General features: G+C 39.9%; 1 protein-coding gene across 4 annotated transcripts in view; it reads left to right on the forward strand.

Moving 5' to 3' along the window:
* Positions 1-26,850, forward strand: part of nin (ninein (GSK3B interacting protein)) — a 149,918-nt gene that overhangs the window by 69,923 nt on the left and 53,145 nt on the right. For all 4 annotated transcript variants that reach the window (XR_009509322.1, XR_009509323.1, XM_059958089.1 and 1 more), the window contains exons 5-11: positions 12,899-12,941; positions 14,100-14,290; positions 18,744-18,884; positions 22,544-22,711; positions 22,924-23,060; positions 24,769-24,909; positions 26,174-26,348. Coding sequence is in view for 2 of the 4 variants with exons in the window: in XM_059958089.1 (XP_059814072.1) it covers positions 12,899-12,941; positions 14,100-14,290; positions 18,744-18,884; positions 22,544-22,711; positions 22,924-23,060; positions 24,769-24,909; positions 26,174-26,348 (996 nt within the window). In the remaining 2 variants the exon portion in view is untranslated. The remainder of the gene's footprint in view (positions 1-12,898; positions 12,942-14,099; positions 14,291-18,743; positions 18,885-22,543; positions 22,712-22,923; positions 23,061-24,768; positions 24,910-26,173; positions 26,349-26,850) is intronic.

The raw sequence follows: 26,850 nt of genomic DNA on the forward strand, positions 1-26,850 counted from the left end.
ATGTGTGACCATACCAGGAGCATAGCTCCAGATGGCATTGCTCTCGAGATCTCAGGACCACACAAGCTTCTCCACCATGACAAGGTGACAATCCACAGAGAAGTCTCCATAACTAATGTAAACTGCAAATGCCTCGTCTCACTCTACCTTGTCAGCCTGTTATATTTTTCTTGTTTTGAGGGGAGTGATCTTGCTATGTGTGTTCTAACACTTCCTGTGTGTGTTTAGAATTTTATTTGCTAACAGGATGTATATGTGGCTTCATTCACTTCCCATCCCTCCTGCCCTTGATGGAAGGTGAACCACAAAGCTGTGTGCTGACACTACTGTTGAATGGATAAGAATCCGCATCTAACAACTGTGGGATCATATTTCCAAGTCTGATCCTACTGGATTGGACCTGCTGTCTAGAATCAAAGTTCAAAGTAAATTTATTATCGGTGTATATACTTTGATAATATAAAATTCACCTTCTTGCAGGCAATCACAGTAAATACAAGAAATACAATAGAAAGACCACACCCAACAACAGGATAGGCAATGACCAATGTGCAAAAAAACCCAAACTGTGAAAATACAAAAAAAGTGATGATGATAATAATAATAATAATAATAATAATAGAATAGTCCAGCAGTTCCTAGCAATTGAGAAATGCTTGGCTCTACCTGTACCAGCGTGAGCTGAAAACAATATAATGTGTTATATTGACTACAAAAAGCATTTGATCCTGTCCCACACTGCAGGTTAATATATGAACTACATCCCATACTTGTGAAATCTGATGAAGCATTGGGTGATTATAGTACACCAATCTATTAACAAAAAAAGAACAACCACTAATGTCCAAATAAACGGAAGCATTTGCCAGCGTGACACTAAGTCCACTGTGGCTTTGTCAAACTTTAACCCCCACTCTCTGAATCACAGAATCGGACAAAAATTGAGTATCAAGTCAGAAACAAGCAAACAAATTATACATGGACAATTTGAAATTGTACACTCTTTCATCAATAAAGCTAAAGCAATTAATTCAAATGGTCGAACTGTTTTCTAAACATGTAGATATAAACTTTGCAGTAGATAAGTGCAGAACATTAAACATAAAGGTGCAATGGAGCTAGTGAAATATAAAACAGAGCAGCCGAATACAATACAACTGATGGATGAATGTGAAATATACAAGTATCTGGGATATCAGCCAGCAAAGAAAACAGATCATAGTGTGATAAAGGAAAACCTTCTGTCAGAATTTACTTCAAGGTTTAAGAAAATCTGCCAAACAGAGCTCAATTGCAAAAATATAACAAGGGTGATAAACACTTTTGCTATAACGGTATTAATGTATTCTTTTGGTATAATATCTAGGTCTGAAACTGAGCTAGAAACTTTGCAAAGAAAAATAAGAACTGAAATGACAAATTTTAGAAAACACTGTGGACACTCGAACACGTTTAGATTAACACTACCTAGGACAGAAGGAGGAAGAGGAATAACTGACATTAAAAAATTTACACAATGGTCAGATAAGACTTCTAGGGATATATATTTTTAAAAATGAAAATGGGATTCAGCACTTGACATGAGCGTATGCAATTCTGATGAGACGTACACACCACTAAACTGAAATGTGAGCACAACCCAGAAAAATGAAGAAATTATCACTGTAGAAGGAAATGTTAACCAATGGAGGGACATGACCCTCCATGGAAGGCATCCACATGATCTGACCAGACTCGATGTTGACAAGGAAGCTTCGAAAGCCTGGCTCAGAGTTGGAGACTTCTTGCCAGAAACAGATGGGTTTCTCGTGATGATCCAGGTTAACACCAAAATATATCAAAATACATAATAAAACACCAACAAATTCAAGAGAATAAATGCAGAAAAATCAAGAGAAATCAGAAACAATCCAACACATTACAGGATCCTGCGGCAGTTTAACCGAATATGATTAATTATACAGGCACAATCGGATGGCGAACGACATTCACCAACACCTTGCTTTAAAATACAAACTTAGAAAAGACACCATACCTTACTATAAATACAAGCCTGATCAGGTTTTAGAGTCAGAATCCTACAAATTACATTATGACCGATCCATTATTACAGATCAGACAATCTGGATAAAATATTACAGGATATACAAGCAAGAGCAATTTGCTTAATAGATTCAGCCACTCCAAACACACATAACATATAGTAAGTGAAAAACACCAGAAATATTTTGCATTAAAAGAGGAAATTGAAAGATTTTGGAACACATACAGTGTATACATTGTCCCAATAGTAATATCTGCAATTGGAACCATCCCAGAGACACTACACAATAGCTTTAAACAAATAGGCCTACACAGCAATATTTATGTGAATCTCCAGAAAGCCGCAATACTAAATACCACTAGAATAATCCGAAAGTACCTAGCAATTGAGAAATCAGCATGCTTGGATGTGCCCATACCTCAGGTTTTATTAGCTTGAGCAGCGAAAAATAATTAAAAATAACTAAATAAGCAATAAATATTGAGAACCTGAGATGAAGAGTCCTTGAAAGTGTGCCCATAGATTGTGGGAACAGTTCAGTAATGGGGTGAGTGAAGTTGAGTGATGTATCCCTTCTGGTTCAAAATGGTTGAGGGGTAATAGCTGTTCCTGAATCTGGTGGTGTGAGTCCTGCGGCTCCTGTTCCTTTTTACTGATGGCAGCAGCGAGAAGGGAGCATGATCTGGATGGTGGGGCATCTTTCATGCGACACCACTCCAAGTGGATGTGCTCAGTGGTGGGGAGGACTTTCCCTTTGATGGACTGGGCCGTATCCATTTCCAAACAAGGACATTGGTGTTTCCATAGCAGGCCATGATGCATATTCTATGTCTCACAACAACCCACCCCCCCCACACTCCCCCCATTTGTGCATTTTCCAGTCCAAATGCGTACATACTATCTTCCAGTTCCACTGTTCTCTCAAGTTTCATGGCATGGCTCCTGAGAGAAGGAAATCTAGGGATCGAGCTTTGCTTCTTGCGAAAGAAGTAACTTTTTAAACTTTCAAAAAAAAATTTACATGCTGAGACATGTAAATCTGTTATCAAATAGAGAAAACACAAAGCTCGTAAAAATAAGTACAGAGAGAAGTTAATTAAAATACTCTAAAATATTTATAAATAATACAAGAAATTAAAGTGAAAAAAATAATCTGGCATTAATTTACCTTCCAGTCTACAGGCCAAGAATCCCCTTTGAAATTAATGCAATCTCAAATTCTGCTCCTTATATAAATTACTCCATCTCTCCTTCCGCTTTCCGCCTCTCACCCCCTCTCCACCTACCCTCACTGCCCATTGTGCCCCACTTTCCCCCTTACTCAAACCTCTCTCCTCCCTCTCCCCACTGTCCCCTCTCCCCTTCTGTCCCCTTCCTCTCTTCCCAATTCCCCCATTCTCCCTTCCCCCAATCTCTCCTCTTATCTCTCTCTTCCCTTCCCTCCCCCATCTTTTCCTCCCACAGCACCCTTCACCCCCATCCCCTTCTGTCCTCAACACCCTCTTCCTCCTTCTCTGTCCCCTTCCCTGTGCCACTCTCTTCTCTCCCTCTCTACCCACTTCCACCTCTTCCTCTCCCCTTATCTTGTCCCCTCACGCCCTCCCTCCCCTCTCCTCATTCCAACTCTCTCTCATCTTTCCCCCTTCCTTTGTCCCTTTCTCCCCCTCCCCATTCTTTCTCTCTCATCTCCCACTCCCCCTTGACCTTCTCTCACACTCCGCACCCCCCGCTCGCCCTCCCTGTCCCTCCCACTCCCTCTTCTCCCCCCCCCCCATTCGGTTTACAACATGCTTAGTTGGTATGTTTACTAAACCTAAAGGACAAATTTACATACAAAGTTATTCAAGCTTCCTATTTTGAACTTCACAGTATTCCTGTGGAAGAATAGTTTCAAGGGCCACCTGTGCAGTGGTAACTGAGTTTTATTTTAATTAGTGTGGATGCCATTGTAAATGCCTGCAATTTTTTGCCCATGAGAACACTACTAAGAATCAAACACATTAGTTTTCTAGAGTTGCACATCAATTTCCTTCCTTTGTCAACCAGTTGGGTTTTTGCAGCCCCTTAATTTTGTGGTTATTATTGCAAAGGGGTTTGAGCTCACCAATGGTCCAGACTGGCGGCTTATCCAGTAAAGTGACCGCTGCACAACAATATCTCAAAATGCTATCGTACTCCTGTATGCTCCCATACCAAAGCAAAGTCCACGTCTATTTAAACTTACTCCAACAAAGCAGATTTAGGTAAGAGAGTCAGTATTAAAAAGCAATTGGGGAAAATGCCATGTACACGCAAGATGTTAACACAGACTGTATTTTCACTAATATCTCATCCAAAATGTAATAAACACATTGATAAATGTTCAAATATTGCTGAGAAATTATGTTTAACAAGCACAGGTTTGCAGCTTTGGTTCTTGACAGTTACATAAATACAGATGTTAATTTTCTTTCTTGACTGATGTACATCTCTTTTTAAAACTATTTATTATCTGTTTGTTGCTGATGTATCGAATGTAGGATCCACCACAGCACTGAAGTAACTCCAGAAAGATGAACATTGCCTATTTCAGAACAATGTTTCAAAATGGGTCAAAGCAAATATTCTAGGTTTTTATTTAAACTTGGAAAGTTCAAGATTAGAACATAATCTTATGATCAACTTGATTTAGCCATCATGAGTGGTGCCACAACAGCAACCTCTCACTTAATGGCAGCAAGACCAAAGAGCTGAATACTGACTTCAGGAGGAGGAAACCAAAGGCCCATGAGCCAGTCCTCATCAGGGGATCAGAGGTGGAAAGGGTCAGCAACTTTGAAATCCTGAGCTTCATCATTTCAGAGGATCTGTCCTGGGTCCAGCACGTAAATGCCATACAGCACCTCTGCTTTCTTAGAAGTTTGCAAAGATTTGGTATGTCATCTGAAACTTTGACAAACTTCTATAGATATGTGGTGCACAGTATTTTGATTGATTGCATCATGATATGTTGTGGAATCACCAATGCCCTTGAATGGAAGACTCTTCCCAAAGAAATGGATATTGCCTAGTTCATCACGGGTAAAGTCCTTCTCACCATTGAGAACATCTCCAAGGGAGCATTGTTGCATGAAAACAGTGTCCTACATCTAGGATCCTCACCATCTGGGCCATGCTCTCTTCTCACTGCTACCATCAGGAAGAAACTACAGGAGCCTGATGACTCACAGCACCGGGTAGATAAGCAGTTATTACCCCTCAACCATCAGGCTCTTGAACCAAAGGGGATAACTTCACTCAACATCACCCTGCGCAACACTGAACTGTTCCCACTATCAATGGACTCACTTTCAAGCACTCATTTCATATTCTTGATATTTATTTATCATTATTATTATTATTATTTTGTATTTGCACAATCTGTTATCTTTTGCAGATAGGTTGTTTATCCATCTTCTCTAGTACTTTTACAAACATTTGTTCTCGCAAGACCTGTGCTCTCTGATATTTCTGGCAGTTTTCTCTGCAAAGAAACATAACTATTTGTGTAATTTCACTACTATTTTTTTATCCCCATCTCACTCTTAAATTTCTATCTATAAGGGATACAAATTTGCCCTTCAAAGTTTTATTTATGCACGAGTTGAATCTCCAATAGGTTGTGTTTACATTATTACAGTTTACTCTTATTTTCTATCTTCTTATTCTTCATTAATTTCTGTGTCCTCTACTGGTTTCAAAATGCAACCATGATGTAGACCTGGAGTTGTTTCTGGCATTTTTATTATTCCTTTCATTTAATTTAGTATTATTTTTGATATCGTCTTGTAAAGTTGCCTATTCTAACATTAGTAATTTATCAAAATTACTTATTAGAATGACCAAAGCAGATATAATGTGGTTTTCCAAGTAGATTAAATTATCAAGACATAATATTACAGCCAAATTAGTGAAAGTTGTGATTGTGTGAAAGTGTAAAACTGTATCATTGCTGAGGCCTAGTCAAATTCAAGTTAAGCATTCGTAGATTCTTCAAAGAACAGCTGGTTCAATTATATTAATAAAAGTAAATATTAGGTGCAGCAATTTGATTATATTTGTATGTCAATTAAGTCAAATGTGATGTAATGACCTAATTATGTGTGTGACATAAGTACGTGGTGGTTTCTTGTAGGTCTATAAAGGGTTAGAATATATTCTGAAACTGCTGATGTGCGTGTGCTTATAATTATGTGATTAGGGAATATATATGTGAAGGTTAGCAAGATGGTATAATAATTAGCTGTTGGTAACCTTGTTTTGTGCCTTTCTATATCAGTAAGCAAGCAGCATGTCTAATGAATCCCTTTCAATTTGTAAATAAATATGGAGAACTTGCAACTGCTTCAGCAATATCAAAGCTCCACCTTAGGATATATTACAAATGCTAATGAGGTGGTTTGGAAACAGAAAGGCATTAAAACACAAAAAAAGTCAACATTGTGTCTTTAAATCTTATCTCATGCACTCTGAAAACTCATGCACTCTGAAAACTCATGCAAACAAGACAGAGAATTGAATGTTTTTCTCTCCCAACAATAAGCTAATTGCATTTGTGCTGTGGGTCAGAATGTTGTCTGGTCTCATAAGTGTTGCTGTATCTTGTACTGTCAGCTATCACTTTACTTCACAGGCAGGGAAACTAATTAGATTATCTCTGTGAGGGTGGGAATTCTGGGAGGACACAAGAGTGGAACATCCACTCAGCCCTTACTGATTACACTTCTGTTTACTTCAGCCTTGTCTTTGGCAATCATGTGCTAAGTTCCACCACAGCTGAGGATGGGGATATTCTTAGAGTTTCTCACCTGCTTGCTCTTTATTTTTCACCACCAATGAAGACTAATTTTGCAGGATAGCAGAGCTTCGATCTGATCCTTGTGTCTGTGGGATCATTTGGTTCTGTCTAATGCATGCGGTTTTTGCAACTTAGTATGTGTAATACAGTTTGCAAAGTTGGCAGCCCTTTCTTGGATGTGCCTGGTGCTGCTCCCAGAATGACCTCTTAGCGAGCCAGGGTTGACCCTGTGCTTTGATAATAATGGTAAATTGAGAGAGATGCAAAACTACAAGCTTATAGACTGCAGTGGTGTACAGTTCTGCTGCTGATGATCCGCTGAGCCTCATGGATGCCCACTTTTGAGCTGCCAGGACCATTCTTTCTCTGCCCAGTCTGGCGTGCAACAAGATGAGGTATTGTCTTTGAAATTGAGGCTTCCCAAAGCCTGAGCAGTGGCTTCAAGGAAAAGTGCATCTGTTGCAGGCAGGTTTGTGAGAATGAGGTCAAATGGGGTTAGGCATCATGTTGGTTTGTTCATGGCCCAAATCTGCCAGCTAGGCCACTCTTAGTGAAGGACATTGAAATTCCTGGCCAGATACCACGCAAAGTCAAGATTTCATTCTGCGCTATGTAAATATTACAAAGTATTATTGGTCTTGAAAAGGAGGAAACCGTGTCCTTGTATAAATATTAACTGTGTCTTTCAGTTTATACATAAATTTGATGATCATGCTCGCAAGAGGTGGTGAAATATTCATCATTACTGTAAATTTTTTGAATGTTCTTTCTGACCCTTTGAAATATCTCTTGATATTCAAGTATGAAAACGTAAAATTTGCTGTTAGCCTGACCAGAGGTGGTTGTTGTAACTTGTTAGTTCATGATACGGTCATTGTTGCTAGTAAGTATAAGTGAAATTGTATGACCATCAGGAACTTCTTTCACACAGGAATCCACAGCTATTCTGCAGTACTAAATTTATCACAGATTTAAAGGGTGAAAGTTTGCATTATCAAACTATTTACAAATAGTAAACACTAAGTTAAAAGTTTCTCTTCAAATTTTCAAACATCAGTGTGATAATGCTGCATGTAATGCTCTTTGCTACCGTAGTGTTATGTTAATAGGCTGCTGAGAATGGCTAGCTCTTTATAACGATTGTCTGCTATCCCTAACTTATGAATAAAGAGCTGGTTCTATGAAGCAGATGGTGGAGTGCAAGAGGTTGGTCAGATTATGTGTAATTGTTAAGAGAGGCAATGACAAGTAAACAATGTCAATTGTAGCATGTGCCTTTTTTCAGTGCAGAGGATATGGTCCAGAATACTAAACTATGCCATCTGTTCTTTAGCTCAGCTGTGCATGTATTGATCTGAATAATATATATTCAATGCATGGACTGCAATAAATACTGACCATACATTTATTCGTTCATGACATGCCTTACGTGATATTTAAGCACTTGCTTCCCACACAGTAAGGGTTAATTCCTGATTGCAAAATCTACTTCATTCATTGCACAGTGAATTTTAAAACCTACCTTTACATAATGAAATAGCTGGTCGTGTATTAATTCAAGTGTAGCATGCCTGAATGCTTCTCGCCAAATACCCAACAGCAGTAGTGGTATTGAGTGTCACTGCTGTGTTATTAGCATTTCCACAAGTACAGAATTTCAGTTCAGCTGATCTGACTCTGTTGTTCATTGTGTTTATTGAAATGATCATTTTTGAATGAGAGCAGTCAGCCAATTTATGTTCATGGTACATTTAAGAGAACACCACCAACTACCTAAACAAAACCACCTGAAATCTCTGTCAGTGGAAAAATAATGGGTCTGATTTCTGTAAATTCTTTTCCATGCTTTAAAAGTACAGATAAAAGAGCCAGTTAGATATCTGGCCACATTGATCTTGCCCTGTACAATGTGAAATATCAACCCCAGATGCACAGACATGCACTCTTTGGATTTCCTCCGTCCGCATCTGTCAGTAAGCTCGTTCAGTTCAAAGTAGATTCATTATCAAAGTGAGTATATGTCACCATATACTTCCCTGAGCGGGCATGAACAGTAGGTACAAAGAAACACAAAAGAGTCAATGAAAAACTACACAAAGACAGACCGACAATAAATCTGCAAAAGAAGGCAAACTGCGCAAATAGAAGAATAAATAAATAGATAGATAGATAGATAGATAGATAGATAGAATTATATTGAGAACATGAGTTGTAGCGTCCTTGAAAGTGAGCCTGTAGGTTGCAGAATCAGTCACTGTTGAGGTGAGTGAAGTTATCCACTATAGTTCAGGATCCTGATGGTTGAAGAGTAATAACTGTTGCTGAATCTGGTGGAGTGGGAGTCAAGGCTACTGTACCTTCTTCCTGATTGCAGCAGTGAGAATAAAGCACGGCCTGGATGCTGAGTGTCCTTGGATGTTGCTTTCTTGTGGCAGCATTGTAGATGTGCTTAATGTAGGGAGGGTTTTTCCTGTAATGTACACTACTCTTTGCAGGCTTTCTGGTTCATGGGCATTGGTGTTTCCATACCAGGCTGTGGTGCAACCATCACAGTTTTTTGCATCTAAAGCAGTAAATAATTGCAGGTTGTGTAGGGTAAAAAAGCTACCTCTCACCTCCCCCCCCCCCCTCCATATTTTCCTCCAGTCACTTTAAAATTATGCCCTCTTGTATTCTGTCTATGCCTCTTATCATCTTACACACCTTTATCAAGTCACCCCTCATCCTCTTTATCCCAAAAAGAAAAGCTGTAGTCCACTCAACCTTTCCTCATAAGAATGCTCTCTAATCCAGGCAGCATCTTGGTAAACATCCTCTGCTCCCTCTCTAAAGATTCTACATCTTTCCGAAAAAAAACTTACTTCTGATATTTCCCCTATATTTTCCATCAATCACCTTAAAACCGTAGTTCCTCGTATTTGCCATTTCTGCCCTGTGAAAAATTCTCTGGCTATTCACCGCATCTATGTATCTTATCATTTTGTACATCTCTATTAATTCACCCCTCATCCTGCTTTGATCCAAGGAGATCAATCTATCCTTATAATACCTGCTGTCCAATTCAGATGGCATTCAGGTAAATTTCCTCTGCTCCCTCTCTAAAGCCTCACATTCTTCCTATATTGAGGTGTCCAAAATTGAACACAGTAAGTTTGGTGTAACCAGAGTTTTATAGAGCTGCAACATCACCTCATGGCTCTTGAACTCAATCTCCCTACTGACGGTGGCCAACACACCATATGCCTTCTTAACCACCCTTTCAAAGTGACCCCTCTGTCCTCCACACTGCTGAGAATTCTGCAGTTAACCTTGTACCCTGTCCTGAAGCGCGAACATCCAAAGTTTATCACTTAACACCTTTCTGATTGAACTTCATCCTCTAAGGTTCTTCTCAATATTTTTTCTATTTCAATCTTTTTATAAACATTATAACTAGGTTTGTTGTCTCACTGTGGATTAGAATTGAAATCAAATGTGCTGAGGATCTGTGTAATCTTGTAATTTCAGAACTAATCTGGAGCTTTCTTTGCCTAGATGGCAAATCAAATCTGTTTCCAGAGCATTATTTATTTGTGCCATGCTGTGTACAAAAGGAACATGTACCCTTTAGCCATGCACTGCATAATAGAGATAAGCATTGTTCACAAATGGAATTTCCTCATTGGATTATGAAGCACAGCAAGATTCCTTTTCTAAAGGTAATTAATATGGCCTGGATCATGGTTCCATTAAATACTGTATATATTAGTTTAGGAAGGTACCAAGGACTCAGATGAATGTATGACTTTTAAATTGTTTTCTAGGATAATACTCAATGATGGAGGTAATTTCTAGGGTAATTGAAATACTCCACCATCTGCTCTAATTTTTAAACCACTATGTATCTATGGAAACCGCGCCTCCATTTTCATTTAGATTAGCATCCGTCCACTGTATTTTATGGCTACAATTTCACAGGTCACTGCATTATGTTAAGTGCTGATTTGGATGTTAGATACTTAGAGTTAATTTAGCAGGTCTTACTTTGAAATTGTTTGATCAAATCAGCATCATCACTCAGGTGATAATCTAAGGATTTTGCACGTAATGTATACGTTCTTATCAAAGCTGAATGTGTTGCAGTTCATGACGATGCTCTTTGTTTTGAGCTACAACCAAAGTGAAGTGATTTGGTCAGGAACCATATTAGCATTAGAAGGCATGTCCCTAAAATATCATAACAGGAGAAACCTTGAAATTCTGACCTTCGGATCCTAAAAAGAAAATTGATAAAACCCCAAACAATTATTCTAGAGAATAACTGTTGTGCATCAGGCCACTTGTAATGGCAAATAACCTACTTATTCTATCATGTTCACAATTGGATCCATTTATTTCTATTAAAAATACTTCAAATACATCTTTAAGAAAATCAGTAGGTATAAATATAACTTACAGTAGATTATGAATTGCATTTTCATGTTTATTTTAGAGGAGAATGGTAAGATTATTAAGAATATGTAACATTTTTGCAGAAGGGTTGAAAGAGGGACCGAGCAATCACAGCATTTGAGTGTCTTTTAAGTGAAATGAGTTGGAGAATTAATTGATAAACAGTATACAGAATTGGAATCAGAATCAGGTTTAAAGTCACTGGTATATGCTGTGAAATGTGTTGTTTTGCAGCAGTAGTGCATTGCAATATATAATAATAAAAACTATAAATTTTATATTATATAGATATATATAACAGTAATACAGAGGTAGTATTGATGAGTTCATTGTCCGGTCAGATATCTAAATGGCAGAGGGGAAGAAACTGTTCCTGAAACATTGAGTGTGTGTCTTCAGGCTCATGTACCTCCCCCTTGATGGTAGCAACGAGAAGTGGGCATGTCCTGGGTGATGGGTGTCCGAAATGGCGGACACCAATTTTTGAAAGTGTTCTAGATGCTGGGGAGGCCAGTGCCCAGGATGGAGCTGCCTGGGTTTGCAGCTTTCTGCAGCTTTCTCCGACCCTGTGCAGTGGCCCCTCATTACTGGTGGTACAACCAGTTAGAATGCTCTCCACAGTACACCTGTAGAAATTTGTGAGTGTCTCTTTACAAAGTTCCAGTTGAAAACCGTAGCTGACGTTGAACTGAATTGAATGAACCAGATGTAGTGCAGGGTAATTCTTGGACCATATCAAGTAGGCTAGTTTCCTGCCATTGATCTACTCCCAATCCACTTTTAATGTTGCTGTACCTTCAGTGATCTTTAGATTACCTTTTATCACTTCATATTTCCTGCTTCTTGCAAACTTCCTGAAGTGGAGACTCATAAATGAGGCACATCTGCATCCTTTTGCATGCTGAAAGTACATGTTTGAGCTGGATAATTAACCCCTGTGGTGATGAACAACAGAAATGTGGCACACACAATTGGAATGGTCTGTGGGGAGTTGATAAGAAAGTGGGGAGATGATAAAGTATGATTAGTGTATCTGGATGTTGGATTGTCAGTGGTCTTGATGAACAAAAGGGCCCGATTTTATGTTGCATGACTCTAAGAAATGCAGCACCACCAGTGTTAATATCATTTAGTAAAGGCAGTCACCCAATGTTGTCCCTGTTGTCACAGGGATATAAAGATCCCATGGTATAGTTCAAGGAGGAGTAAGTGTACGTCTCCCTGGACCTTAGAAAACAGTTCATCCTTAACCGATGCCACGAACACGGATTAACCAGTCATTAATTCCAGTGCATTTAGTGAACCCATGCAGTGCTCAACTGGTCTATCTTATTTGTAAAACTTAATATACATCTAGGATCGGGGTGAAGGATCAACTTCATTCACCATTACATGTGTCAGGAATTTGCTGTGGTGTGTTGGTGCAGCATGCAACAAAAAACAACTTTCAACAATTATAAAGAATTATATAAAAATAAAAAAACATAAAGTTTGTTCTACATTGGTTACGGCACTTTGAGAGCTTGTGAAAAGTACTGTGTTTCACATGTATAGCGGATATATTTCTGGTTAATGCTTAAAACAAACTGGTTTGTTTCTGTATTTAGAACTGGAAAGCTTCCACTGAAAGGGAAGAATACGAAGCTGAAGGTAAGAGTGATCAACAAAGTCAGAAAATATTCTTCAACAACTGAAAGGCATTATTTCTTACTCATCTGCGACAAGTACGTTAGTAAGGCTGATGCGGGGTAGGTTGGTTCTCTCTGTTAGTTTGCTCATTATTTGCTGCGGAGTCGGAACGCCAGCCACATGGTTAAGGGCTTGGATAGTTCAATCAGTGGTGATGCTTGGCGAAAGACATTGATTACATTCTCTGCCTGTTTTGCCTTCTCTGGTTCTTCCAAGTGCTATTCAATTTGGATGAGTGCTGATTCATCAGATGGAAATGCACATTAGGTTGTAATCAGAAAGGGGTTTCCATAGCTGCGTGCGGCTTAATGCCAAGAGATTTCATATAGTCTGGAATAAGTGTTCAAGACTCCCAAGGCTACTCCTTTCTGCCTTTACTCCACCCTTGACTTGCTTTCTGTTTGATGGGCCAGATGGAGTTGGTATGTTGTCTGTGAGGTATGATATTGTGTGTCTCAGGATATCAGGCTATTGACCAACTTGTCTGTTAGACCCCAGTGCCCCATATGTTTGTAGAGAGAATTTTGCAAAGTTGACCGTAGTGCAAGTAGCTTTTCCAAAGGTGAAGTTGATAAACTCATTCAGACTGGAAGGATGGGCACTGTTGCTAAGTGTGGCTACAGAAGCGAAGCCCTTGGAGCAATTGAGCAATGTCATAAATAAGTGAGATGTGCCTGCCTTTGATCTCAAGTTCTGAAACAACCAAATACCCATTCCACCAGAATATTAACTCCCCTGAGACTAAACTAATCATATTCACTTGAGAAATGTTCAATGTTGGCGTACTCAATATGAAGAATGGCCAGTGTTCATTGGAGACAGCTGATATCTCCATATCCAGGTTGTAGCAGTGGCTGTGGTCTGCATATGTATGGTGTGTAGAAGCTGATGAACACAAGAGAAGATACTGCATCAAATGAGGGAATTTTCTGCTATTCACAATGGCAGTAAATATCAACTATTAAAATAGTAAATGCAATGAAGAAGATGATCTGAATAGTAAATTTGATTTTAAATTTCTCTCACCTTCATTCATGGTTATTCTGGTTTAGAGTAATGTCCATTGATCAACTCTGCCTTTTTGCAAGCCACTGTAAACATTGTGAACGTGTTTTCCAGGTCAGTTGGGATTTTGGAACCCGGATGACGTGACTACTTCTCAGTGTGTGTTTGGTGCTGGTCCCAAATGGATTGAAGAACGACTTCAAATGGTTTCTGAAGAGCTTGGAGTCACCAAAGACAGTTACCTGAGCAGCAAAGAGTTGATTTCCATATGTGATCAATGTGGGCTTCAGAATGTAGATGCAGAGGTGATGACTTTTAACATCATTTCTAACTAATCTGTGAACAGCAGTCCATATTCGGTGTAGACAGAACAAGAAGTCATGTCTAGCAGACAGCCTGATACCCGTGTAATATGATCATCAGCCACTTGCAAATTCTGGAGGAATTCGCTTGGAGCTGAAGATGTATCCAATGACTCCGCTCTGGGAACAATCAGAGAGGCAGTTTTTATCCCAAAGTCACATTGTGTGGAACTTGAAATTATAAGAGGCAAGTTAGTCTTGCAACACACCAGTATTGGCAATACCCTACATATCCCCTTCATTTTCCTTTTGCTCAACAGAAAATTGCTATTCATTTAGTAATGCATCTCCGGCAGCACATTGGAGGTGAGTGTGAACTCACACTGCAAAACTATGTGCCTTCTCAACTCTCTTTATGCTGAGAAGGATTCTATATTTGCCACTATAAATGAGGCACTGGGTTTGTTTAAAAGCAGCAGCGTGATACCTTAAGGGCAAGGCGGTAGCATAGTGACTGGTGTAACACTGTTAAAGATCACCAGTTACTGTTCAATTCCCACTGCCGCCTGTTTCCCTCTGACCATATGTGTTTCCTCTAGATCGTCCAGCTTTCTCCCACATTCCAAAGGCGTGTGGGTTAAGGCCGGTACGTTGTGGGCATGCTACATTGGCACAGGAAGCATGGCAACACTTGCAGGCTGCCCCGACACAATTTTCACTGATCTGGATTGATGTAAAAAAAACCGCATTTCACTGCATGTTTCCACGTACATGTGGCAAATAAAGCTAACCTCTCTTAATCTCTTCCCCCTCCCCCCCCATTCGTACAAATCAGTTTGTTGCACAATTGAAGTGCTGTACCGCCTCACGTTAGTACACTGCCCCTAGAGAGCTGCTTTCGTTCAGTTCAGGCAGATTCTGTACAAATGTAGAGCTAGTGGAGGTGAGGCGGCCTGCGATCAGTCCTGTATGTGGAGCTTGCTCTTTTCCCTGAAGCCAAAGGTATTTTCTCTAGGTGTCCTTTTTGCTCCCATATCCCAAAGATATGCTGTAGTTTGGGACGTTAACAGGCCACTGTCAATATATCCTAGTGTGTAGGTGGATTGGGGGGCAGAGAGGTTGATGAGAATGTTGGAAATTAAAATGGCACTAGTGAAGGATTAGTGTAAATGGTACTTGATGATCAGCATTAATACAGTGGACAGAAGAGCCTGTTTCTATGCTGTGAAATGATAAAAACGAGACAAGTTTTTATGTGTCAGCTGTGTAGTTTAATACCTGCACAGTGTCTTCACTGGGAAATGTGTCTTCCTTTTTCATTGCCTGTGCTTCTTCACTGCATTGGAATTGCCTCGAGAAAAGCAACGATCAGTACGATGGTAATCGAACACACTTGTCCTCAACATCTCAATGACAAATGCTGGCCTCTCCTAGAAACACAGAAATCCTACAATACAATTCATGCCCTTCAACACACAATGCTGTGCTGAACATGTACTAACTTAGAAATTACCTGATGTTGCCCATAGCCCTCTATTTTTCTAAGCTCCATGTACCTATCCAGGAGTCTCTTAGAAGATCCTATTGTATCAGCCTCCACCACCATCACTGGCAGCCCATTCCACGCTCTCAGCATTAAAAAATGTTCCTTGACATCTCCTCTGTACCTTCTTCCAAGAACCTCAAAACTGTGCCCTATCATATTAGCCATTTCAACCCTGGGAAAAAGCCTTTGACTATCCACACGATCAATGCCTGTCATCATCTTATACACATCTATCAGGTCACCTCTTGTCCTCTGCCGCTCCAAGGAGAAAAGGCTGAGTTCACTCAAACTATTCTCATAAGGCATGCTCCCCAATCCTTGTAAATCTCCTCTGCACCCTTTCTATGGTTTCCACATCCTTCCTGTAGTGAGGTGACCAGAACGGAGCACAGTACTTCAAGTGGGGTCTGACCAGGGTCCTATATAGCTGCAACATTACCTCTTGGCTCTTAAATTCAATCCCATGATTGATGAAGGCCAATACACCGTACGCCTTCTTAACCACAGAGTCAACCTGCGCAGCAGCATTAAGTGTCCTGTGGACTCAGACCCCAAGATCCTTCTGATCCTCCACACTGCCAAGAGTCTTACCATTAATACTATATTCTGCCATCATATTTGACCTACCAAAATGAACCACCTCACACTTATCTGGGTTGAACTCCATCTGCCACTTCTCAGCCCAGTTTTGCATCCTATCGATGTCCTGTTGTAACTCTGAAAGCCCTCCACACTATCCACAACACCCCCAACCTTTGCGTCATCAGCAAATTTACTAACCCATCCCTCCACTTCCTCATACAGGTTATCTACAAAAATCGTGAAGAGAAGGGGTCCCAGAACCACTGGTCACCAACCTCCATGCAGAATATGATCCCGTCTACAACCACACTTTGCCTTCTGTGAGCAAGCCAATTCTGGATCCACAAAGCAATGTCCCCTTGGATCCCATGCTTCCTTACTTTCTCAACAAGCCTTGCATGGGGGTACCTTATCAAATACCTTGCTGAAATCCATATACAGTACAACTACGGCCCTACCTTCATCAATGTGTTTAGTCACATCCTCAAAAAATTCAATCAGGCTCGTAAGACATGACCTGCCTTTGACAAAGCCATGCTGACTATTCCTAATCATATTACGCCTCTCCAAATGTTTATAAATGCTGCCTCTCAGGATCTTCTCCATCAACTTACCAACCACTGAAGTAGAACTCACTTTCTGTAATTTCCTGGGCCATCTCTACTCCCTTTCTTGAATAAGGGAACAACATCTGCAACCCTCCAACCTTATGCAAGGATCATTGCCAGAGGCTTAGCACTCTCCTCCCTCGCCTGCCACAGTAGCCTCTTGCCACAGCAAACATCCATAAGAGCTAAAAATCAAAGAGAGAAGCAAGTCTGCATGTTGACAGATCTACCTAAATGAGCATGCACTTAGAGAGACAACAGAGTATGCCATCATGTTCCTGAATTGTGCTTTGTAGATGATTGAAGATGGTTATCAGGAGGTGAGTCACTTACCCAGACTCTCAACGGCGCCTTGTGACTCATCCAGTTCAGTTTCTGATCACTTGTGAGGGAATGGATCTGAGTATCACAGATTGTGGGCAGCGTTCTGCTACTTGATGTCAGGATTAGAATCATTGCTTCTGACATATTGAGAAATTTGGCCAAGCTTAATGTATTGGGTACATTTTTTTGGAACAATCTATCAAACAGCTTAGGTTAAATTTGCTTCACCTATTCAAACTGAGTTAATTAAACAAAGAACAGTATTGGCAGATCCTTCCCAACTGAGTAATGATGCACTTTAAATTTTCTCCTCTTAATGTTCTTTTTGGCTTAGGGGTGTTGGCTCCCCCTAGTGGTTTGTATAAATTTTGCTTGGAAAGATGTACCATATTTAACTGCTTACACTGAACTGACCATTTAGCATGCTGCCTTTTCAGGATAACATTGATATATGAAGATATTTTGTTTCTTAAAAGACCTATGCACTTTCTACGGATTAGGTTCCAACATGAACTCTTCTTCTTATCATTCATTTGAAAGGAATGCCATCCATGAAGTTGACCCATTAATTTACATTCACATGAGTTTGTAAGCACAGGGCTTCAGCATTGAATTTATCAGTTTTCGCTTTACGGTCGCAAGTAGAAGTCAAATACATTCATTTCACACATTTAATGGTGCATCAGTGCTTATGTTACCCCATAGTTAGAAAAGGCACTATTACATTTGGAATATGTAATTTTTTCAAGACTCACCCTCCTAGATGTAAATTCTCAAGCAGAGTTTAAATTGTTATTGATTCTTTTGAGGCAGTTCTTTATGATACATCAAAGCTTTCAGGAACAATCCCTCCATTACTCTGCCGTTGGGCTTTTTGTCTGGGGCTGTGTTCTGATGAATGTTCAGTCTAAGTAACAGCTAAGTATTTTGCAGTGTCTGTGGATGATCTTGCTACTGCAATAAAGCTCCTATGATATAATATTATAATTTAATATCTGCTCCCAAGAGCTGTTGTAAAGGTTGCCAAGAACAATTGATCCCATTTATGATCAGAGAGCGTCTGCATTAGCATTAACTGGCAGGAAATGCACAATCTGATGAAAATTCACAATTGTATTGATGGAAGTTCTAAGATGGGCAGATATAACATCTAAAAATCAGATGCTGTAATTTTGTGAGAATATACTAGATTAGAAATTACTGAATACCTTGAAAACAATTGTTTTCAATTTTCAAAGAGGAGGAGAAAAAAAAGGATCGGCCATGATTGAATGGCAGAGCAGACGATGGGTCAGATGCCTAATTCTGCTCCTGTGTCTTATGTGTTTGCAGGGTCTGTGGGTGTTTTAATGTTCATGCTAATATTTGATTTTCAGTGCTCACTTCTTTATAATAGGTCCTGGATGACATATTTCAAAACCTAGATGAAGATGGATTAATGCGTCTTGAGGATTTTCTTCATGAAATCTTAAAAAAATCAGCACCTTCTTCTGCTTCTACTCCTTATAGGCAATTAAAGAGACATCATTCCTTGCAGGTAATGGATCTACAAACAATGATGTGCTATTCTACAGGCTTCACTACAATATGCTGAAGTATACTTCTAACCTTTATTTTTAAATAAAATAGCAGAACAAAAATCATCTCCTCGTTCATTCTGCAGTTTCCGTCCATTGAGATTGGCAGAAAGTAATCCCATCAAGCTTTTCAAAAGTTTTCTTCAGTGCTGATAATGTTACCAAAATATTGGCAGGCATTTCACTAAAATTATGATTGCCAATGATTCATGTTTTTTTTCGTTAATGATGCTATTGATTCTGCATTGCATGTTCCAAAGTTAAGCAATTGGTAGGTAAAGATACAAGTATGTCTCTGTTTTTCTATTATATTCTTTTCTTCAGGTATTGGCAGAATATTTGCATCAATACAAGCAGTGGAGAACATTCCTCTCTCCAGAATATACCTTTGCTTGAAGGATCAAACCCATCAATTTCTTGCCCAAATTCCAGACCCCACATTAGTTGCTGATAAATATTAAAAGCAGCAATTAAAATTAGCATGCAAGAATCTGAATATTTCCTACTATCAAATTAGATGCACTGTATCAGGTGGTGGCCTAGAAATCCAAAACCTGATTATGCACATGGTTTATATCATAGAACATCAAACTGTACACTCAAGCTGTGTGCTGCAGTAAACCTAAAGCTCAATATTGTACCCTATAGTTGTTCAATTAAAAGTCATGATAGTAAGACCATAAGACATAGGAGCAGAATTAAGTCATTTGGCCATTGAGTTTGCTCCACCATACAGTCATGGCTGATCCTTTTTTCCCCTCCCCGGCTTTCATTCTGTAATCTTTGGTGTCCAATGAGGAACCTATTAATCTCTGCCTTAAATACACCTGGCCTCCACAGCTGTCTTGTGGTAATGAATTCCACAAGTTGACCACCCTCTGGCTAAAGAAATTTCTCTTAAATGGATGCCCGTCTATCCTGAGGTTGTGTCCTCCTGCCGTAGACTCCCCCACCATGTGAAACATCCTTTCTGCATCTACTCTATCTAGGCCTTTCAACATTTGAAAGATTTCAATGAGATCCTACTTCATCCTTCTAAATTCCAGCAAGTATGGATCCAGATGTTCGTAGTATGAGAACACCTTTCGTTCCCAGAATCATCCTTGTGAACCTCCTCTGAACCCTCTCCAATGCCAGCACATCTTTTCTTAGACGAGGAGCCCAAAACTGTTCACAATACTCAAGATGAGGCCTCACCAGTGCTTTATGAAGCCTCAGCATCACATCCCTGCTGTTACATTCTAGATCTCTTGAAATGAATGTTAACATTGCATTTGTGTTCCTCACCACCAACTCAATCTGCAAGCCAACCTTTAGGTTGTTCTGCACAAGGAATCCCAAGACCCTTTGCATCTCAGATATTTGTATTTTCTTCCCATTTAGAAAATAATCCGCACATTTATTTCTACCGCCAAAATGCGGACCATGCATTTTCCAATATTGTATTTCATTTGCTACTCTCCTGCCTATTCTCCTAATCTGTCTAAGTCCTTCTGCAGCCTACCTGTTTCCTTAACACTACCTACCCCTCCACCAATCTTCATATCATCTGCAAACTTGGCAACCAAGCCATCTATTACATCATCTTAATCATTGATTAAGTGGTCCCAACACCGACTCCTGCGGAACACCGCTAGCCGCTAGCAGCCGACCTGGAAAGGATCCTTTTATTCCCACTCGCTGCCTCTGCCAGTCAGCCATATGCTCTAACCATGCCAGTAACTTTCCCATAATACCATGAGCTCTTAACTTGGTAAGCAGCTTCGTGTGTGGCGCCTTGTCAAAGGCCTTCTGTAAGTCCAACTGTACAACATCCACTGTATCCCTTTTATCTATCCTATTTGTAATCTACTCAAAAAATTCCATTGGGTTGGTCAAGCAAGAGTTTCCCTTAAGGAAACCGTGCTTGCTGACTTTGCCCTATCTTGTCCTGTGTCACCAAGTACTCAATAACTTTATCCTTGACAATTGACTCCAACATCTTCCTAACTCCTGAGGTCAGGCTAACTGGTCTCTAATCTCCTTTCTGCTGCCTTCCTCCTTTCTTAAAAGCAATTTTCTAGACCTCTGGCACCATGCCTGAGTCCCATGATTTTTGAAAGATCATTACTAGTTCTCCACAATCTTTTCCGCTACATCCTTCAAAACCCTAGGGTGCAGTTCATTTGATTTGGGTGACTCATGTAACCTTAGAGTACACGATCCCAACAATTCATGCACAAAAAGGGCATTTCTTAAAGTTATGCTGCTTTGGAATGCTTGCTTTTATTAGTCAAGGCATTGAGTTTGAAAGTCAAGAGATTATGTTGCAACTTTATAAACTCTGCTTAGGCCATGTCTGGAGTTTTGCACACAGTTCTGGTCACTCTGCTATGAGAGGGATGTTGAGGCTTTGGAGAGGGTGCAGAAGAGGCTTACCAGGATGCTGTCTGTTTCAGGGGGTGTCTGCTATCATGAGAGGCTGGATAAACCTGGGTTGTTTTCTTTGAAGCAGCGGTGTCTGAGGGCAGATCTGTTAGAGAGAGGCGTAGATACAGAGGACAGGGAGTATCTTTTTCCCAGGGTAGAAATATCTAATACCAGAGGGCACACATTGAAGGTGAAAGGGGCTAGGTTCAAACAGGATGTGAGGGATGTGATTACCTGGAATGCACTGCCTGCTGTGGTTTTAGAGGCAACTACATTACAGGCTTTTAAGAGACATTAGGAAAGGCATGTGAATATGTGGAAGATACAGGGATATGGATGGACATTGTGTATGTAAGAGGGATTAGTTTTTGGGTTTTTAAAAATTTCTCTTTAGCTGGTTTGGCACAATATTGTGGGCTGAAGAGCATTTTCCTGTGCTGTACTGTTCTATGCTCTCTGTACAGCACGTTAAACCCGAAGTTGTGTGGACGACTACAGCTAAGCATAGTCACACAAACCAGAAGGTAATCCAAAAGCTATGTGCACAAGTGAAGAAAAAGAATTAGACCATTTGGTGCTTTGTACTCACCATAACATTCAGATCCCAATCCTCAACTCTGCCTTCCCAGACTAACTTGACTGTCTTCAAATTCCATTAATCTGTGCCTTGAATTTACATAGCAACTGAGCCTGCACAGGAAGATCACAAAACACACATGCACGTACCGTCCAGTTCCCCCATGAAATGAGAGTGGATCTGAGGCATTAGAAACTCATTTCCGTCAGAGGGAGGAATTCTTACAATTGAACAGGATTACCTACTTCTCCACCAAGAGACAAAACTGCAAATCTTATGTAATTGATAAAGTGATAGGATAAGGGAAGGTATATGGGAGATGTGTAGTAATGCAAATTATAAGTTAGTTATTTTTGGCCCATAAATTTGAAATGACAGATAAAATGCCAGAATGATGAGGACTGATTGTGGTGTTCAGGTATAGTTTGGACAACAGAATTTGCTAATAATTTTGAAAAAACTTAAATAAGTGATGCACGTGGATCAATGTTATAAATGAGCCCGATCCTATGATTTATTGAGTAAGAGCTTGCCTGCCCACAGGCAATCCAAGAAGGCGCGCTTTGTCACCAATTCAAGTTCACATCAGATGCCGTGTCGTTGTATAATTTTCTCCCTCTGTTCACGTGCAAGCCTTTCGATGAGAGTGGACGGCGCACTGCTACCCCCTCTGCCATGACCAGTACTATTGGTCATCGTCTATTTTCATGTTTGGATGATGGGACAGGATACACCTCAGCAGATCAGATCTTGGATGCCTGGCAAAATGAAGGAATTGAAAATGGCCTCGAAATTCTAAAGGTACGGGCAGCCATCTTTTTCTGCGTGAAGGCCATGCCGAGATATCTTCACTTGTTTCTGTTTTCCTTTGAATGTTGCAAATATCTCACCAGTGGTGGTTGTGCATGAACAGGATTTGAGGGATGTGATTACCTGGAATGCACTGCCTGGTGTGGTGGTAGAGGCAACTACATTACTGCATGGCAGTTAACATAAATGATCATTGTTTACAGACCTTGGATTTTGCTCTGTATGGGAAGGTCAACCTGTCAGAATTTACCCTGGCTTTGGAGAACGAGCTTCTGATAACAAAGAGCGGAATCCACCGAGCTGTTCTGGCCAGCTTCAAAAATGAGATTAGACACTTAATGTAAGTCAATTGCTTCCTTTCTGGTTCAAACAATAGAATTAAAGAATCTGTGGGGATTTATTTTAATGTGTGTCTGCACCTCTTCAAATTCATGTGCAGCTCAGTAAACCCATTGTTTTAGGGTAATTGAGCTTTTACCTTCTAGATATGTATGTGGGAGATATGCAGTTATACAGTTTATTAGTTATTTTTTGGCCCATAATTTTGAAATGACAGATAAAATGCTAAGACAGTAACAAGTAACAATGTCAATTTACTTTTATGAGTATCTGATTATGCCTAAGTGCACTGCCAGGAATATTCTTGCGTTACATTCAGGAAGTATTCTGTGCAGGGAGACAGTACACCCCGACCTTGCTGCAGTTAGTTTTGAGATGTGATGTGTTGGTCAGGGTTAGCTGTCATTTATCTTCAATGTTCATAGAAGGAGACTACACATCCCATTATTTTTGTCCCAGCAAATAAAATTTAATTGGATCGTATTTCCCAACTCTAATGATAATTTCTCCAGACTAACTGCTCATCCAGATAGATGCAGTATATTTTAAATGAGATATTTCTGCTTCACCTAATCAGACAGTGAATTCCAAATGCCCAAGTCCAAAGAAATCTCTTTATTGACTGTAGTCACTGAATTACAAAATGGTAGGTGTAGTCACTGGAGGCCAAACACCTCAACCACCCGAAGAATTACCATTGATCAGAGTCTTAACTAGACAAAGCACTCCATTTGCACATGTGCCAACTCCAAGTACTACCAAAAAGTTTGAAGTCATGCAGCAATGCATTTAACTGATAGCTGCCACCATAAGCACCCATCTGCCCTTTCCTGTGGCTGTCCTAGGTACTACCTACAAAAAGTACAACAGCAATTCACTCATTCATCCACACTTTCTCAACCTCTAGTTTCTTTGATCTTGATGGACAAGGGTAACTGCCCAAAAGGGATGCCATAGTCTACATGCACGTCACAAGGTTAAATTTATTACCCTAGTATTCTGGAGATTGATGGCCAAATTCTGGGGAATGAAGAGTCCAGTCCTGGGGTTGTAGGGGTGGTGTGTGTGTGTGTGTGTGTGTTCATTCTGCTGAGCAACGTGGGCATGGCACGATGGTGCTGGAATGTGTGGTGACACCTGCGGGCTGCCTCTAGCACATCCTTAGGTGTGTTGATTGTCAATGCAAATGACAAATTTCACTGCATGTTTCAATGTACATTCGATAAATATATTAATCTGATCTGATTCTTCAAAGCTGAGGCAACATTCATAGAGCTGGAAGCAGAATTACTGACCCAATCTCTGAATTCTTTGAAAATGTCCTTGTATGCCCATATGATATTTCTCCCTATTGACAATGTAATAGTTGAGAGCAAACACGTCCTACTTTGTATTGTGTTTGAACAGAGCTGTGTAATGCAAGATACAGGGAAATCCTACACAGAATGTCTGTCTCCTGACTTATAAGTGAGCAAAGCACCATGTTCACAAAATCCAACTGTAAATAAATAAATATGTAATAATGAGACTGTGATCACTCTTCTCAGTAAAACAAATTTCTTTGTTAAATATAGCAAAATGAAGTATATCATGTATAAACAACTCCATTAATTCCATGAAATCATTATTCCTTTTTGTAAAATGATTTTTGTGTCAAAGTTCAAAAATCAAGCTCATTTTAATAAACAACTGGTAATTATTTTTTTTAGGGAGCGTGTTGATCAAGTTTTAAGAGAAAAAGAGAAACTCCGAACGGATTTAGAAAAGGCTGAGAAGTTGAAAAACCTAATGGCCTCAGAGGTGGACGACCGCCATGCTGCTATCGAACACCTCAATGAATGCAATCTCCGGTATTTGACATCTTCATGCCTCTGTCACATGAATATACTGGATTAAAATCTCTAACAAGATAATAAATGGATTATGGCATGGCATCACCTTCTAAACTTTCCATTCTTATGATGCTCTTTGATTTATAATAATTTCAATTACGGCAAACAAGTTGTTTTTTCGAATGAACTCTTCTCAGGCTTCCAGCCGGTTATAGATATCAATTATAACTGACATTTCAATGACAAACTCTGCCTTCATCATCAGGGATGATGCCTGGGTATGTCTAGACCAGTGGTATTTATACCCCCGTCGTCCGTCCCTCCTGATTGGTTAGTCCTCATCCAGTCAGGTTTCCACTGTCCCACCTTGGTTACTATCAAATTCCAGTTCCCACTTAGAGTGAGATATTCGTCTTTGCCAAAATTCTTTCCTTCTAGATTTATTTCAATGGCTTCCTTCACCAGGTGGTCCCAGAAGCGCAGCACAGTAGTTTGGGTTACCCAGAGAAATAAGCCTAGTAATTTCTAAGGTACGGACATGTTCGACACAGCTTTGTGGGCCGAAGGGCCTAATTGTGCTGTAAGTTTTCTATGTTTCTATTAAAATTGATACTTGTACCCAGCTGGAAGCCGGAGAACAGTTCATTTATCATATTCGCTGGGAAGGCACTAGGTCCTTTTCAAATCGCTTTTTTTACCTAATTTTAAAAAGTACATCAATTATGAAATAATTTTAAAATTTAATTTTGAGCTAAAGTGTTTCCATAAGGTTTCCATTTAGTGTTAGACCTTTGAGAAGCATAAAGAAAATGGAAAATGGTTGAAACTACAATTTTTCTGATCGGCCATCAGATGATATTCTACAAAATGCCTCCCGTAATGTTTTTGCACATCCATGGGAGCGAGGAAAATAAAAGTCTGTTTGGAGCAGCATGTAGCAAAAGATTCTTCTTGTCCTGATGAAGAGTCTTGGCAAGAAATGTCAATTGTGCACAGTATTCCTCTCCATAGATGCTGCCTAAGCCACTGAGTTCCAACAGCATTTTGTGTGTGTTACTCTGGATTTCCAGCATCTGCAGAATCTCTTGTGTTTATGTAACAAAAGCTCTCAGGAAAGTTCTTAAAGTGCTACTGGGAGAAGCCAGTTTCAAAGGTCACCATGTAAATAGGTCTGTGCATTTTTCAAACGTCTAAAAGTGCTCGAGCATTCTGAAACACCTGAATTCAAACAAAAAAAAAACAGAGTGCACTTACTTGTATTGTTGTCTTCTTGTCTGCTCAGTAAATTAGAGCAAGAATACAAGAACCGTCTCGCTGCTCTGAAGACAGATCTAACCAAAGAAAAGGACCAGATTTTTCATCAGGCCAATAAGCAAAGAATAGAACTTGAAAAAGAGGTTGAAAAAGTGAAAGCAGAGGAAGGATACATCAGGGACCGACTTACTCTAACACTAAAGGTGAAGCTTTTTCGTAATGATTCCTCTTTCAGAGAAACACTAGAATTTCTGCCTCTCAGGTTGTATTACAAAGGACTACATTTCAGCCACACCAAATAGCCAAGGCCAACTGCTGGAACTGAGAAACATTGTGTTAGGTTTCTGTTTTGTTCATGTGCAGGCAGTAGATTCTGCAGATCTTTATCCTCTGTGAGACATCTTTAAACCCTGGCCTCCCTGAAGTCTAGTAACATTGGTAGTAATTTCAGAATTTTATATCATTCATTCAAATTGTGTTCCCCATCGTTCTCTGTAGTCTGGCATATAACATCGCAATAGCCCACTGGACATTGCTGAGCATCAAACAGCAGTTTACACTGACTCTACATTCATCCTGTTTTATTCTCCCAACTTTCCCATCTAATTCCCCACCCCGCACATTCTACCAACCAACGCACGAAGGGTAATTTGAGGTGATGAATTAGCCCACCAACCTACACATCGTAGTGACGTGAGAGGAAAC

The sequence above is a fragment of the Hypanus sabinus genome, chromosome 2, assembly GCF_030144855.1.
Source record: "Hypanus sabinus isolate sHypSab1 chromosome 2, sHypSab1.hap1, whole genome shotgun sequence".
Classification (NCBI taxonomy): Eukaryota; Metazoa; Chordata; class Chondrichthyes; order Myliobatiformes; family Dasyatidae; genus Hypanus; species Hypanus sabinus.